Source organism: Anomaloglossus baeobatrachus, chromosome 7 (assembly GCF_048569485.1).
Source record: "Anomaloglossus baeobatrachus isolate aAnoBae1 chromosome 7, aAnoBae1.hap1, whole genome shotgun sequence".
Lineage (NCBI taxonomy): Eukaryota > Metazoa > Chordata > Amphibia > Anura > Aromobatidae > Anomaloglossus > Anomaloglossus baeobatrachus.
Genome location: NC_134359.1, coordinates 126,910,564 through 126,928,412, shown reverse-complemented (window position 1 = coordinate 126,928,412; position 17,849 = coordinate 126,910,564). Strand labels below are relative to the sequence as shown.

At 41.5% G+C, this 17,849-nt stretch overlaps 1 protein-coding gene across 5 annotated transcripts in view; it reads right to left on the bottom strand.

Moving 5' to 3' along the window:
• The window catches only part of PARD3B (par-3 family cell polarity regulator beta), a 1,965,757-nt gene that overhangs the window by 1,493,176 nt on the left and 454,732 nt on the right, over nucleotides 1–17,849 (bottom strand). For all 5 annotated transcript variants that reach the window (XM_075317687.1, XM_075317688.1, XM_075317691.1 and 2 more), the window contains exons 7-9: nucleotides 6,554–6,679; nucleotides 5,869–6,224; nucleotides 5,612–5,751 (exon numbers count right to left, since the gene is read on the bottom strand). In XM_075317687.1, the coding sequence (XP_075173802.1) occupies nucleotides 5,612–5,751; nucleotides 5,869–6,224; nucleotides 6,554–6,679 (622 nt within the window). The remainder of the gene's footprint in view (nucleotides 1–5,611; nucleotides 5,752–5,868; nucleotides 6,225–6,553; nucleotides 6,680–17,849) is intronic.

Below are 17,849 nucleotides of genomic sequence, written 5' to 3'. Positions count from 1 at the left end.
GCCTTTAATTTCATAGGTACATTAACATGATTTTTGAAGCATGTCTTATTATATAGTGTGCTAGACATGCCTTTCTACCCATGGTCTTACACATCAGTTTCTAAGGGGGAACATTTCTCCTCCATGCTGGAGTAAGGAGACCAATAGGCCATACAATGCTCCTCTGGGGATGAAATACTCAAATTATGTCTTCAGAGAAGAGGACTTGAACTCTAGTGTCACCTATTTGAAGTGGCAATCCTAGGGGTCAATATTGACATTTAAGATTGCTACTTCTTATAAGTGCCACTAGAACTCAAGTCATTGTCCTCTCTGAAGAGACAATTTGCATACATCAGTTTCTAAGGGGGAACATTTCTCCTCCATGCTGGAGTAAGGAGACCAATAGGCCATACAATGCTCCTCTGGGGATGAAATACTCAAATTATGTCTTCAGAGAAGAGGACTTGAACTTTAGTGTCACCTATTTGAAGTGGCAATCCTAGGGGTCAATATTGACATTTAAGATTGCTACTTCTTATAAGTGCCACTAGAATTCAAGTCATTGTCCTCTCTGAAGAGACAATTTGCATACATCAGTTTCTGACACATATGTAGAAGACAGTCCAGTTACTGCAAATATTCCCTTAGACAATAATATTCTGACTGCATAGTCAATATATAGAAATCCAGCAATTCCTCAATGACAAAGTAATACAACCTGCTTGCCATTATAATGTAGCTGACCCTCTCTGGCAGCACAGGCAAAGCCATTTCACAGCATGCTGAACAGGGAGCACGGAGTGGAGAGGTTATATTGCTGTAAATTGGAAAACAGAACTAAAACATATAAAACATTCAAAGATAAAAGAATCATTACCAACTTTGTTCAGAGTTCACTCAAGGAAGAGAATGGCCAATCTGAATCAATCACTGGCAGTATCTTGGATTTATGCTGCTATAGCACTCTCTATGTATCTTTGTCTCCTACTTGTAAGCAAAGTATTTCCTTGTCCTCGGACTTTTCTTTAAGGCAATAGTCCACATTCATCAATGTATTTGCACTTTTCTGTTGCACTTTTCTCTACAATATTGTTTAATCTATCGTCATACCTCAGTCACAAGATTTTGAAATGATCAATCTTTCTTGCATATTCCTAGTTAGTAACTTAGCCTTATGTTCCACATCACTATTGTCTACAGAGCATATTACTCTTTTCATTGACCACTTAAAAAGTTACCATAAGCATTGGCATTGTGTTAAAGTTATCCCCTATCAATGGCATAAAGAATTCCTTGCTGATCCCTGAGAGTTTGTTTGACCATTGATACCCACAGCAATCCCAAGAACAGGGCTCTCGAAACCCAAGAACTGAAGTCCACCAACTTTCCTCTATTCATTGTCTATGGTACTTCTGAAGAAAAAAACAGTACAGCACTCAGGTATTTCCAAAAATTCCATTGAAAAGAATGATGTGGAGGCCCAACCCATCCACCTCTACTCCATTCAATACTTGGCTTTAAAGTGTACCTGTCAGGTGTAATATGCACCCAGAACCACGAGCAGTTCTGGGTGCATATTGCTAATTCCTGCCTAACTGTACCTGTATATACTAGCATAGATAAAGAGACCTTTTATCTTATGCTAATGAGTGCAGGAACTAGTCCCGAGGGTGTTATATCCCAGACTAGCAACCCTCTTAGCATGCTAGCACGCCCACAGGGGTGTACTAACATGCTATTCAATGCAGCATCACCAGCGGTGCTGCACGTACCTGTGTTTGCTGTGACTGATCTCCTGAATGCTCGACACTTCCAGTCATACGCAGTAGATCTCTCTGAAGCCGGGACACGTACAGCCGGTTTCATACTGCGCATGACCGGAAGTGCCTGGCATTCAGAAGCATGGTCACAGCGAACACAGGTACAGGGGTTACCGCTGTTGATGCTAATTTGAATAGCATGTTAGTACACCCATGTGGCATAATAACATGCTAAGAGGCTGGACTAGTTGGGGTATATAAAGCTTTTGGGACTAGTCCTCGCACTCATTAGCATAATATAACAGATCTTTAGAAATACTTTTTCTTAAGATCCCTTTATCTATGCTAGTGTATACAGGGATGGTTAGGAAGGGATTAGCAATATGCACGCAGACCTGCTTGTGGTTCTGGGTGCATATTGCACCTGACAGGTTCCCTTTAAGCCCCATCCTATGGGTTTCTGAGCCAATCTTGGGATCACTGGTGGTTTCAACAGTAAAGGCCACTTTACACACAGAGATAAATCTGTGGCAGATCTGTGGTAGATCTGTGGTTGCAGTGAAATTGTGGACAATCAGTGCCAGGTTTGTGGCTGTGTACAAATGGAACAATATGTCCATGATTTCACTACAACCACAGATCTGCCAAAGATTTATCTCTGTGTGTAAAGTGGCCTTTAGATCCGCAGTGATCATCAAATTGCTGATAACTTACAACTTTGAGAAAAATCCCTTTAAAAAAACAATAATGGAATGAAATTGTATGTCACATTTTACATAATGAATGCCCCATTGGACCTAATGATAAGTATTATGGATATTAATAGCTTTTTAAGCAACCCGACCTCAATGGTTCCTGGATTTACTATTTTGTGCAGAAAAATGTATTATAATTAATGGATATTCAAAGAATGTCCAGCAGAAGAAGGCCGAGTGATGTTCATAAAAACATAGAAAAAATGGGAATGTTGGTTAAGTGACCCAGATCATTAAGTCATATAATTCATTATCCTGTACAACATATACACACACATGTACAGTACCAAAGAAAAGTTTAGACAATTGTTTTCCTTTTTCTTATTTATAAGCGCACATTATAAATTCAGAATGAAGGCAGCAAAACCACAAGGCAGCACACGAAAACAAAGGGTGAAAAATTAAATGTGAAAAAAACAGAATATTTTTTGAACCTTAGATCCCCCCTTTAAAAAGATGACAGCTTTACACCTTCTTGGAATTCTCTCAATTCTCTTCTCAGGTAGTCTTCAGAAACAATAAATAGCAATGATGCAATTGGCTCTCATTAGCACTGACTCATGAAATGAGGACCAAGAATTCCCTCTGCTGCAGAGGATAAGTTCCCCAACATTACCAGCCTCAGAAACCGCAAACTGATAGCACTTTAGAATCTATTTCCACACTCGTTTTTTTTGGAACAAGATGTTGATTTGGGCAAGTACGATTGGTTATTGTGTTGTGTGGATCCATGTCAGTTGCATTGTGTGATTAGACTCACTCTGCTGTTATGGGGAACTGTGTCAGTAGCACTGCACAACTACATTCACTCTGTTATGTTATCTGATGAGGTCTTTGTTTCTTATACCCTTAGCCTTCTGATGAACCGTAAACTACGGGGAAACGTGCAAACAGATGGTAACCCAAAACACCCCTCCAGGCTATGCAAACGCGTTAGCAACGTCATTGCATGTGACAGCAAGGAACGACCGTTAATGATGGAAAATACTCACCAAATCGTCCATCGTTGACACGTCGTTCATTTTCAAAAAATCGTTGGTTGTTGAGGACGCAGGTTATTTGTCGTTCCCGAGGCAGCACACATCGCATCGCACCGAGGTGGGAGTGACGGAGATGCGGCTGCTCTCTGCCCCTCCACTTCTATTGGCGGCCCGCTCTGTGACGTCGCTGTGACGCCGAACGAACCTCCCCCTTTCAGGGGAGGTTGTTCACCGCCCACAGCGACGTCGTTAGGGAGGGCTGTACGTGTGACACGGATAAGCGAGATTGTGCACCACGGGCAGCGTTTTGCCCGTGACGCACAAACGATGGGGGCGGGTACTATCGCTAGCGATGTTGCTCCATGTACAACCCCCTTTATGTGAAGCTAGTCCAAGAGATGTTATATATGGCGGACTTAAATCATCACTTAGATTTCTGCTACAGATGTGCAAATAGATCCACAGAAGAATAAACCCCATTGTTATTCAATGAGGATAATCCTCAGTATTTCTGTGTGGGATTCATGAAAATATGTAGCAATTTTTCATTTAAATGTTAATGGGGCTACAGATCCCATATTTACATGTATGAGTTGCAGACTGTCATCAGATTTGACACAGATTTTGCTTAGAACCAGTGCTAAAATCTGAGCCAAATCCAACATGTGTGGGCTCAAAGAAGTTAAAAGCTTTGATGGCTGTAACTGTTACTACAACAATCCGATTGGAGGAAGTAGTGCATAAAATGAATGTAGTGAAACAAAAAAACTATACAAAAAATCTTCTGTAGTCTGCAAAAGAACTACAACATGTGAGGGGATTATCTTTCCTAAACAATAATTGGTTTTCATTTATCAAAACTTCATAGAATAAACAAATATATTTTTGTACAAATCCATAATGCGAGTTTTCAAAGTGTTTTATGCCGTTTTCTGCTGAAAACAATTTGATGAGTGACTTTAAACAGTAATGAACATAGATCATTATGGAGATATTCTTGTTCATGCATTTATCATCACATGAGTTGTCTTTTTAGAAAATTTATTTTTAAATATCTTATTGAGCCCGTGCATTGATCTGTGTGCATGTTCATGCAAAAGCAGAGTGCTTATGACATCTGAATATAGTGTATAGGTACAGAAATGTAATAGATCAGGTAGGTATCCCAGGACACAGACCCCTACCAATCTGCTGGACATTTCAGAATGTAAAAACTACATCAAAACACTCTAAATTGTAGGTATGCTTAAACACAAAGGGTCTCCTTATTGGGATGTCCAGCAATTAACCAGAACAAGAAGCTGTGATAGTCTCTCTTTCTCAGAGAAACTAATGAAGTTCTAGTCATTGGAGAGCTGTCAGATGGTCGTATAATATAGACAACGATCATATCGCAATCCTCGGACTGGCCGGTGGCTCTCCTGACCCGAGCGTGATAGCTTCATGTATTTAAATGCAGCTCTCATGCTCAGGTCAGGAAAGCTGCCAGCCAGTCCGGGCATTGCAATGCGATCGTCATCTGTGTTATACCACCATGTGACTGTGCCCTTAGATGGACAGTACACTGGAATGAACGGGTACCATTTAATTCTTTTTTCCTGTGAGATCTTTTAAGAATACCATAGATGATAATTAATGATTGAAAATAGTAGCTTTTATACTGGCTTAATGTGCATTTACGCTTAAAAATTATCATGAAGAAGCATCCTCGTTCACGATAAACTATGAGAGTAAACGCACTGCCAATCATCCAAAACTCTCATTCATTGGTTCAAAAGATCTTTTTTGCTGCCCAGAAGATCATTGATCTCAGGGGCCATTGTCTACCGTGGTCAGCTTGTATAAACATTTTTACCCATCAGTGATAGTTCAGTGCTATCGGTCAGTCCATGTAAATGCAGATTTTAATAAGTTTATTTTATCATTTTCAATCCAACTTTATCTTGCCCTATCTAAGATATTTTGTTCTGATCAGAAAAATTCTCCAACCATGACTCAGTATAAACCACACATGTGAAATAAATTACACATGAATCGTGGAATAATGAGATTTAAATGAGCACTTTCAATGTTCTTGGCCTTTGAATTGATGTAGTTATCCAGAGAAGGAGAATAGAACAGACAGGCTACATACCTCAATTATTTGGTCTCCAGACTGGAGACGTCCATCTTTTATGGCCGCTCCTTTGGGAAGAATGTTCTTTACAAAAATAGGACCAGGTAAATGTACAGTGGAGTCTCTTGTGACAACTGTAAATCCAAGTCCATCTGGTCCTGAAATGAATATTAAAAACAGAAAAATGTGAGAGACTCACAAAACAGTTACTTAATACTATTAGAAAGTATTAGCCTTAAAGTGCAATCCATAAAACCAAAAGTTATAGAAATTACCTTTTTTCAGATCAATTCTTATTCTTTTATTATATCTCTTGCTTCCAAATCCCAGCGGTGACAAAGATGAAGGTGAGTATGTACCATGACTTGTCAAATCTGGGACTAGTGAAAAATGTGATGGCTGCATAGATTCTAAGCCATTATTTTGCTCAATCACCTTTGTATTAAACCTCCCATGAGTAGGTGGAGGAGGTGGCTTTATATTAGGAATCTCATCATCCTCATCATCGTGATTTTCCATCTCTGACAGAGAAGAAATAGTGGCTTTCTCATACAGTTCACGGTTAGGAGATGGGACCACCTCTACTAAGACACTCGGATGCTTCATTGCTTTGCGGAATATATCTTGTGCCCTACAAACAAGATGGAGTTGTGAAAAACTCAATGAAGAGGCAGCAAATATATGTCAAAATACATAAATTAATTTTTAATTAGATATATGGAAGAATAGGGTTTCACATTCAGAATATTTCCAATAATATACTACTGGACAGTTCATAAGAATTTTAACATAACATGAACCTAGAATTGTTGCCGGATAGCTCTCCTAACATGATTTTGCAACTATTAGAATCTTTGCTTTTCCAGTGAACTTACTATTTTTGTAAACTTTTTATAACATCATTTTCTGTTCCTGTCTGAATCCTCACAAGGTACACATAAAATAACCCACTGTACTTACTGAGTAAATGATTTGTCCATAAGTTCAACTTTGTTAATTTTTACAATGCACTCATTTTCTTGGAAAAGGCCATCTTGTTTAGTTCTACTGTTCTCTTCGATTCCACGTATATACAGGCCCAGAGCCCTAAGAAAAAGAATTCAGACTCACGGTTGGTTTACATGGGCAGATAATCGTTAAAATGACTAATGCGATCGTAACTTACAACTAGACAAGTGTTTATACAGAATGAGAATCGGGAATGAAATGCTTCACTAGTGATCGTTGAGGCTCGTTAACACAAGAGAGGATTTTCAGTTATGGTAATGACACTCGGTACAAACTAAAGGCCACTTTACACGCAACGATATTGCTAGCGATCTCGTTAGCATTGCGACACACCCAGATCGTTGATACGATTTGCCGAGATCGCTCAAAGGTCGTTTAGTAGCGGTCACACGTACCCATCTCACAAACGACGCTACATCGTTTAGCGATATATTGTTTGACCAAGGCGGTCGTGTGGACACTGTCACACAGCATTCCTCCCAACGATTCCGGCAACGTCAGAGGCATATAATTGTCCATAGCATACACCCTGGCGTGACACCAATCAGAGCGGAGGAGGCGTGGAGCATTGCTCGTAACAACACGCCCACGACGCTGATGATGGACTCACTAACGATGTTGTTCGTCGTTGGCAGGGTGTCAAACGTAGCAATATGTCTGCTGTGTTTGCAACGATAAACAATATTTTGAAAATGAATGACGTGTCAACAATCAACGATTTTTGCTACTTTTACGATCGTTCGGAGTCGCTCGTAGGTGTCACACGCAACGACATTGCTAACGACGACGGAAGTGCGTCACGAAAACCATGACCCTGATGACATATCGCCAGATAAATCGTAGCATGTAACGGGGCCTTAAGATCTGAGTTTGATCTGTGATCTGATTCTCTTGCATGAGAAGATCACAGGTGCAGAGAAGATGGAGAACTTAATTTCTCCATATTCTCAATTGATTGTGTCCAGTCACGTAAACCGGACAGCACTCAAATAAAAACCGAGTGCAGTCTACTGTTTTTCACATGCCATAGACTTGAATGAGTGTGTGCCGTCTCATATACGCTGCCACTCGCAGCATGCTGTGCTGGTCAGCACTGCCCATAGTATAATATTGGACTGAGGATGCCGCTCGTCTGTAGCATACGCTCGTGGTAGCGCAGCCTTACATGGTAAAATCAAACATTGTGAACTCTTCTTACACAGGCAGATAATCTGAAGTGTAGTTGTGTTCAAAATTTAAATAACAGAAGTAAAAGCAATTATGTCAAACATATGAATTCATAAAACATTGTACAAACATTTCCAATGATACTTTACAAAAAATATTTTTTCCCACTAATTACAAATATGTACGTTCCTATAATACTCCAACTCCTACTGAACTACTGCCCTGGAATCTGGTTAACTTTATTTAGGATTTGTATTTGAAATTCCTCCTTTTTGTTGGTCAAATCATTTAATGAGGGAATGATGTCCATTTACATTATGCAGTTTGCAAAACTTGAACAAGATTATTTTTCCCTTAAAAGGCAATCTGTCACCAGGTTTTTCCCTTATGAGCTGTGGCCACTATCAGTGAGCTCTTATACACAGTATTTTGGAATGCTCTATATAAGAGCCCAGGCCACCTTGTATATTGTAAAAAAAAACACCTCTATAATACTCACCTGGGGGGTGGTCTGGTCCAATGTGTGTCGCTGCTCTCGGTCTGGTGTGTCCTCTATCTGGTGGCATCGCTGTCCTCCTACCCAGCCCGACGGTGCCTCTTCTATCTTTCAGGATTGCTGTTCTCCTGCTTAGACCTTATGCATGACGCATCCTGCGTCATTCACAGAGAGGCCTCCATTTGGGTCCTGCGCAGGCGTACTTTGATCTGTTCGGCTGAGGGCAGATCAAAATACTGTAATGCACAGTCGCAAGAAAGGGTCAAATACCGCCTGCACATACGCACTACAGTACTTTGATCTGCCTTTAGCAAGGATGCGCTATGCACATGGAGGAGGGAAGGAGGCTGGCGATGGAAGGAAGAGAGGAGGCACTAGACCAAGACCAGTGATGCCCATCGGACCAGACCACCCCCTAGGTGAATATTATAAAGTTGTTTTTTACGTTATGCAGTGCAGTCTGGGCTCTTATATACAGTATTCTAGAAAGCTGTATATAAGGGCTGACTGGTGTTGGCCACAGCTCATAAGGGAAAAACAGTGATAGGTTCCCTGTAAATCATTTAATACATGATGAACGAGCATTTTTGGACACATCATTCAGTCACTCAACCCATTGACATTACATTTATTGTGAACGATGGACTTGTTACCATTAGAATTGGACAGTATAAACAGGCCTTAAGTCTTGTACTTATTATGCCCACAACACTGCAGTCTGGAGTACGTACTAACATTAAGCCAACAAAAAAGGTGCATAAGATTGAATGAAAAAAGGAATTCCTAAAGTACTTGATTGTATAGTGAATAATGGAAAAAAATATTTGTCGGTTTCCATTATATTTTATGCACTATAAGACATCTGTATGCATTCACTTCCAGAAAATGACAACCTGCCCAAGTCGTCATCAAGAAACATGTCCAGTAAATGCTACAACTATATTGTGAATGGAACAATTCCATTGAAACTTGTGGTTCACCATTAGCACACAAAAAATGTATTTAATCTATTTTATTTAGAAATTTATTTTAGTTTTTCCATATATAGACCAGAATAAAAGACTGGTCCAAGCGCAAAGCAATGTTCCTTTAGACAGGACAGGTTATTGTATATTATTACTGCCATATGATGATGTCATGGTAAAGGTCTTGTCTGTTGCTCATGGAAAAATGCTCAGCACATGTCATTTCTAGTCAACAAGAAATGTTCAAAACAAATTATAGAAGTACATTCCCTATCTCACACGCTATGGGGCTAATTTCATAGGATGCAAATTAAACAGTATGTATTTAGAGTGCGGGAAGAAACACGATAAAGTGCAGAAAATTCAGACAAATAAAGGAAAAAACAAACTCCAGGTAGATGTTTCCCTTGTTCCGTAAAGCTCAGAGTTCTATTAGTGCAAGGAAACCGTGCTAATCACTATATATAAGAAATGAGCTGAAAAAGTAATAATCATCAACATGGCAACTTTGGTTAAGTTGGATAGTTCTTCTTTGGCGAAGATTAGACAGACTTCTCAATGCTTAGGCTATGTATCCACGGTAGAATGTACCTGCAGATTTTTCTGCATGAAAATCCGCGACTTTCGCGGCAAGTGAGTCGTTACTCCCCAATACACTTGTAAAAACACATATATAGAACTTTCAATTGTCGACCAATTCTGGATGTGCTTAATGGGAGACAAGTCTGGAGGTGCTGCAGACTATGGCGGCACAATTAGGACATGCATGCTGTTCAGAGTAATAATAATAATAATAATAATAATAATCTTTATTTCTATAGCGCCAACATATTCCGCAGCACTTTACAATTCAGGAGGCTCATAAACCTATACATATCATATACATAAACATATACGAACAAGTTACAATTATAGAAGATACAAAATTAAAGGGAAAAAAAGGCAACCCTGCTTGTGAGAGCTTACCATCTACAATGAGATGGGGGAGGGAGCAAGGTACAAGTGCTTATTTACAATGAAAATCCAGCCATCTCAAGGAAATGGGGGATAGATAATGGCTTCCTTAACCAGTTGGCCAGAGCCTTGAGATGCATTTGGGTGACATGGAGTTTGACGTGGGGTTATGTTCTGACAAGTTGTAGAGGGATTAGGTGAAATTAGTTTGGCTAGGGAGTGTGATAGGCCGCCCTAAAAAGATGCGTTTTTAGGGAGCGTCTGAAGCTGAGAAAAGGGGGCTTTACATGCTGCGACATCGCTAATTCGGAGTCGTTGGGGTCACGGAATTCGTGACGCACATCCGGCCGCATTAGCGATGCCGTTGCGTGTGACACCGATAAGCGATTTTGCATCGTTGCAAAAATGTGCAAAATCGCTAATCGGCGACATGAGGGTCCATTCTTAAAAATCGTTACTGCAGCAGTAACGAAGTTGTTCCTCGTTCCTGCGGCAGCACACATCGCTGCATGTGACGCCGCAGCGATGTGACGCCGCACAGACCGCCCATTTAGAAAGGAGGCGGATCGCCGGTCACAGCGACGTCGCCGGACAGGTAAGTATGTGTGATGGCTCTGGGCGATGTTGTGCGGCACGGGCAGCGATTTGCCCGTGTCGCGCAACAGATGGGGGCGGGTACCCACACTAGCGATATCAGGACCGATATCGCAGTGTGTAAAGTAGCCTTAAGTTGTGATTTGCCCTAACTTCTTGGGGTAGAGTGTTCCAGAGGTTTGGTGCAGCTCGGAAGAAGTCTTGGATTCGGGAGTGGGAGGTTCGAATTAGTGTGGATGTTAGTCGAAAGTCATTTGCAGAGCGTAGAGAACGGGTGGGGTGATAGACAGAGAGGGGGGTGCTGCACTGTGGAGGGCTTTGTGGGTGAGAACAAGCAGTTTGAATTGGATCCTGTGATATATGGGCAGCCAGTGCAATGACTGGCACAGAGCAGAGGCATCCGAGTAGTGGTTAGCCAGATAGGTGACCCTGGCTGCTGCATTAAGGATCGACTGTAGAGGAGAGAGTTTAGTTAGGGGGAGACCAATTAATAGAGAGTTACAGTAGTCAAGGCAAGAGTGGATCAGGGCCACAGTGAGGGTTTTTGTCATTTCCATTGTCAGAAAGGGGCGGATTCTAGAGATGTTCTTGAGGTGTAAGCGGCAGGAGCGGGCAAGAGATTGTATGTTGGAGGTGAAGGAGAGATCAGTGTCAAGTATAACCCCCAGGCAGCGGGCTTGCTGCCTAGGACTTATCGTTGTGCCACACACAGAGAGGGAGATGTCAGGTTTAGGAAGGTTGGGAGATGGAGGGAAAAGCAGAAGTTCAGTTTTGGAAAAGTTAAGTTTTAGATAGAGAGCAGACATGATGTTGCAAACTGCAGTCAGGCAGTCACTTGTGTTCTGTAGTACAGCAGGGGTGATCTCAGGGGATGAGTAGCACAAGCAACATGCAGCCTGGTTGTTATTGTCTTCCAAAAAGGCTCCTGGGACACTTCGGAGAAATGGCCGTACCACTGGTTCCATGACCAGATTACTGTAATGCCAATCCACACCATACTCCCATGGGTGGAACCCTTGTGATATTCCCTTGTAAAGGTCTCTTCATAGTTACCCACTTGGTCTTTGAACCAATCTCTGGGTATCGTGTGCCTAGGATAAAGCAGGACTAATCACTGAAGAGGATTAACCTCTATTCCAGCCTCAATTGCAGTCTTGCTCTGCACCATTTTAGCACTTGCATGAGGTCAATGGAACACCTGTAGCTGGACTTCTGGCTGTGTGCAAACACCTTCTGATGATTTGTGTAGACACTGGAGGGCTTGGTATGCAATGTCAAATTTCAGGTGCTCTAGAGAATGGATCAATTATGGAAGCAGTTGCAGTGTTATCTCTCCAAAGTATTGAGAGATGCTATACTGGAGTATCTCAAGAAAAATAACCTTATTGTAATGCTGCCACCAGGGGGAGCCAGAGCTCTGTAGCAGAAGACACTACACAGAGCAATGAGAACCAGGAAGTGAATTCACAGCGTTCTCATACACTACCTGAAAGCACAGCTGAGAAGCAGAGCTGCAGAGCATGCAAGGAATAGTCAGGCAGGCTGGGTCAAACACCGTACGGGCAGAAGCAGGACCGGAGGAACGAGCAAAAAGCGGAGTCAAAGTCAGTCCAAGGTCAATACCGGAGGAAGCAACTGAGTGGGGAAATAGGAGAGGGGACAGAGGACAGAAGGGACGACCAGGGGACGGAACACAGACAAGGGCATGGGGGCACAGGAACAGACAGATCAGGATATCACTCACAGGACCAGCAATCACAGGCAAAGCAGTGCTAAGCTTATAGCCGGCACTGGTTCACTGGAAATGCCAGCTTTTAAGGCATCCAGGGTCTGAAAGTGAGGCTCGAGAGAAGGCTCCGCCCCCTAGCCAAGTGGACGGGGAGGCGAACCATGACACTTATGATAGAGTATCAACATGGGTTTATGAGGGATCGATCCTGTCAAACTAATTTGATCAGCTTCTATGAAGAGGTAAGTTCAAGCCTGGACCAGGGAAATGCAGTGGATGTTGTGTATATGGACTTTTCAAAAGCTTTTGACACAGGGCCACACACAAGGTTGGTACATAAAATGAGAATAATGGGGATAGGGGAAAATATGTGTAACTGGGTTAAAAACTGGCTCAGTGATAGGAAACAAAGGGTGGTTATTAATGGTACGTACTCGGACTGAGTCTCAGTTTATAGTGGGGTACCACAGGGGTCAGTATTGGGCCCGCTTCTTTTCAACATATTTATTAATGAACTTGTTGGGGGCATGCGGAGTAGAATTTCAATATTTGCAAATGATACTAAACTCTGCAGGGTAATCAATACAGAGGAGGATAATTTTATATTACAGGAAAATTTATGTAAATTAGAGGATTGGAATGAGAAGTGGCAATTGAAGTTTAATGTAGATAAATGTAAGGTCATGCACTTGGGTAGAGGAAATAAAATTTATAATTGTGTACTTAATTGTAGAACACTGGGTAAAACAGACTCAGAAAAGACTTGGGTGTATGGGTGGATGGTAAACTTAACTTTAGTGGACAGTGTCAGGCAACTGCTGATAGGGCTAATAAAATAATGGGATGTATTAAAAGAGGTATAAGTGTTCATGAAAAAAATATAGTTCTACCTCTGTACAAGTCACTAGTGCGACCGCACTTAGAATACTGTGTACAATTCTGGTCACCGATATATAAGAAGGACATAGCTGAACTGGAGAGGGTGCAGGGAAGAACGACCAAGATTATTAGAGGAATGGGTGGGCTGCAATACCAAGACAGGTTATTAAACTTGGGGTTATTTAGTTTGGAAAAACGAAGGCTTAGCGGGGATCTAATCACAATGTATAAATATATGAGGGGACAGTACAGAGACCTTTCCAAAGATCTTTTTACACCTAGGGCTGCGACTGGAACACGGGGGCATCCGCTACATCTTGAGGAAAGAAGGTTTAATCATAATCACAGATGAGGATTCTTTACTGTATGAGCAGTGAGACTATGGAACTCTCTGCCGCATGATGTTGTAATGAGTGATTCACTACTAACATTTAAGCAGAGCCTGGATGCCTTTCTTGAAAAATGTAATATTACCAGTTATGTATATTAGATTTTATGACAGGGTGTTGATCCAGGGAACTAGTCTGATTGCCGTATGTGGAGTCAGGAAGGAATTTTTTTTCCCCATTGGAGTTTGTTTGCCACATTGTTTTTTTTTTGCCTTCCTCTGGATCAACATGTTAGGCTACGGGTTGAACTAGATGGACTAAAGGGGGCTTTACACGCTACGACATCGCTAATGCGAAGTCGTTGGGGTCACGGAATTGGTGACGCACATCCGGTCGGATTAGCGATGCCGTTTCATGTGACACCTATGAGCAATTTTGCATCGCCGCAAAAACGTGCAAAATCGCTCATCGGTGACATGGGGGTCCATTCTCAATTATCGTTACTGCAGCAGTAACGAAGTTGTTCCTCGTTCCTGCGGCAGCAAACATCGCTCCGTGTGACACCGCAGGAACGAGGAACCTCTCCTTACCTGCCTCCCGGCTGCAATGCGAATGAAGGAGGTGGGCGGGATGTTACGTCCCGCTCATCTCCGCCCCTCCGCTTCTATTGGGCAGTGGTTCAGTGACACAGCTGTGATGTCGCTGTGATGCTGAACGAACCGCCCCCTTAGAAAGGAGGTGGTTCGCCGGTCACAGCGACGTCGCCGGGCAGGTAAGTAGTGTGACAGGTCTGGGCGATGTTGTGCGGCACGAGCAGCGATTTGCCCGTGTCGCACAACAGATGGGGGCGGGTACCCATGCTAGCGATATTGGGACCGATATCGCAGTGTGTAAAGCGGCCTTTAGAGTCTCCCTTCAACCTTAAAAAACTATGATACTATGATACTATGAAGTATTGTTAAAGCTGTTTTTTAGCATACGAACAACAGGACGCATGTTGCTCATGCTACTGTGAACAGGTTGCATGGCCTAAATGTGCTAACATACCCTGAAATCTTTCCAGACATGTCTCTCTGTGAGCACATCTGGAACGCCATTGCTTGACAATAGCAAAAGGTTCTGCCAGCAGTGGATCTTGATGATTTGTGTGCCCAAGTGCATTTAAAGTGGTAAAATTTTCCTCAAACCATCATTTACTTCACTGATAGCAGCCAAGGTGCGTAGGTGTGTGGATTTCTGCCTGGGGAGCTTATAGTTGATACTGAATGAAGATAAAAGTTAGAAAGTTTTGTTTCCATTTTTTTCATCATTTTAATATGACTAACATGTTTATCCATCCTGTGATTTCCATAATTCCACATTTCTATCTTAGTCTTACAATTTCAATGTTGAGGAGCGTAGCATAAAAGATAAGAATGAGATTTCCGATTGCTTTAGATGGTCATAAAAGATAGAAAAGGAAACATTTCTACTACATTTATTACTGCCAGGAGAGTGTGCAGGCGATTTCCACCATTATAATTTCATGTTGTTCGGAGGTTATTTTACCATTGACTGCACTGTACAACTGTCACTTTCACAGACACATGGGTGCAGCCCTCTACATTCACTTCAGGGTATAAGCATATGTATGGATCAGTGGGTTGGAGAGACAATATTAAGGAAATTACAGATGGTGTCCCCTCTCTTTGACACAAATAACTTTACAGTACATCACATGGCTGCGAAACAACTCCCACCGGAGACTTCCTGAGAAAGGTTAATTACCAGTGGAAAAACACAGGTTAAACTGTGCATTTCAGGGCAAGTAAAAATGTTTTGACTACACAAAACCTACAGTGGCACTTAATATAAAAAATGGTAAAGACAGAAAAGCCATTAGATGCCAGGAATGCATTCTGGGTACTCTGTATAAGTAGATGATTAGTCTACTTCACGATAATTTCATGACACAGCAAAACAGTCCTATTATTCCTACACTTTCTTCTAATGGAGACACATATACAGCATAGGAAGGTAAGTAACACTTGAAAAACTCAGCAGAGACACAAGGATTCTAGGAAAAGAGGCCGAGTAAGGTAGATACTGATCGGTGCCATGCAGTGGGCAAACCAAAAACTAGATTAAAACCTGCCAACTGAAGGGAAAACAATGAGCTGATGGGAGATAACACGTATCAACACTGCTTGGAAGGAAATTTTGTTTATGAAAACTACAGACAGTTTTAAGTGGTTCAGGCAAAGGATAAATCTTTTTTGGCAGCAGGAAATGTATCATAAGTAATCCAGATAAAGACATGAGAAAACCAGAACAACAATTCTCAATATATTAATCTCATGGTCAACAATACACTGGAAACCCACATGAGAGCACAAGAGGAACGACATGTGGGGACGGTAAGAGGAAAATCATCAACAAATCTGCACCAATATTCACAAGATTCGGCGTGGATTGGTTGTACAGATTTCCCTGCAAATTGTAGGTTGGGCTTGCTGTGAAATTATCCTCAGCAATTCAAACTTGTGTGAACCTAAGTATATTATGCAGTAAAGGTGTAAGTAAGGAATAACATTTTCCAAAAATAGCACCACTTGTATCCACAATTTGTGTATGTGGTACTGTGCCTCAGTCCTGTCCAGGTCAATGGAGGTGAGCGTCAATACCAGATAAAACCAGTGGACAGTCTTGGTGCTGTATATACAGAAACAAAGCCATTTTTTTTTTTATTTTGCACAATCCCTTTTAACAGTTGATGACCTAAGACGTATTGGTACCTCATAGGTCGTTGTGTGTTCCTTTAATGCAGGCTCACGTGGCGAGCCCACATGTTGACTGATCTGATCAACTGACATGCAGCTAACAGGTGAATAAAGATACATGCGCTCCTGTTAACTAGTTAAATCCCCTGACAGCAAAATTTAACAGGCTCTGGCAGGGAGCGCTTTATTCGCTCCCCCAATCAGTGGCCCTATGACATGATCAAGGTGTGCCAATGCATTCTCATGACAGCTAGGGGTCATCTGATGACTTCTGTCACTGTCATGGTGTAGTTCCTTAAAAAAACCCCCACAAAGGTTCAAATCGCCCCCCTTTTGCCCCATTGAAAATTGAATACTAAAAAAAAGAAAAAATACACATATTTGGTATCGCCAAGTTCAGAAATACCCGATCTATAAAAATATAAATAATAATCTGATCCGTAAATAGCATAATGAGAACAAAAATCAAAACACCAGAATTATGGTGTTTTTTTTGGCCACCACAACATTGCAATAAAATGTAATTAAACTTTGCTTCTATCCCAAATATGGTATAATTAAAAATATCAGCTCAGGACGCAGAACACCCCAGACCCTGAACAATGAGATCGCTATGGATCTCGGAAAATGTAGCCAAAAGTGCAATTCTTCTTTTTGACAAATTTCTGATTTTTTTTTCTACCACTTAAATAATAATTATAAATATTAATAAATATACTATATATGTTTGGTATCTACACACTCATACTGACCTGGGGAGTTATAATGCCAGGTCAGTTTTACCATATAGTGAACATGGTAAATAAAAATTATTGTGGAATTGAACTTTTTTGCAATTACACAGCACGTGGTATTTTTTTCCATTCTTAGAATCCGAGCTCTCCCCAAATGCAATAGATGCTGGGCATGTTAAATAGCTGGCATCTCAGTCTAACAGCAGGGAGCTTGAACCATAAGGGCTGATATTTAGAGATGAGCGAATCTAAGATTAAAAGTTTGTGTTCGGAAACCGACTAAAAAAAAACCAAAGTTCGGGTTCGAAGTTGGAGTGAATTACGACTGCAAAAAACTCAAGTGAGCATCGCTGTGATCGGGTATGATTGATGCTCGGTCCAGGGCAAGTGGCTTTCAGTGTTTGAACGGCTCACACTGGGGGTAAAAACAGCATGATCTGATGTAATGTGCACACACAAAAAAAAATAAATTGAAAAACTCCAACTACGCTCCCCGGGAAGTGTTCTGCTTATGGCTGGTTGCATGTGGGTGGAGACACAAATTGCCCAATTACTGACTTCCATTGAGGTTTGGATTCACAAACTCAATCTTATCTACCGGCATGACTGTCCCATTCTCGACATCCTACACTTACAGAGAGA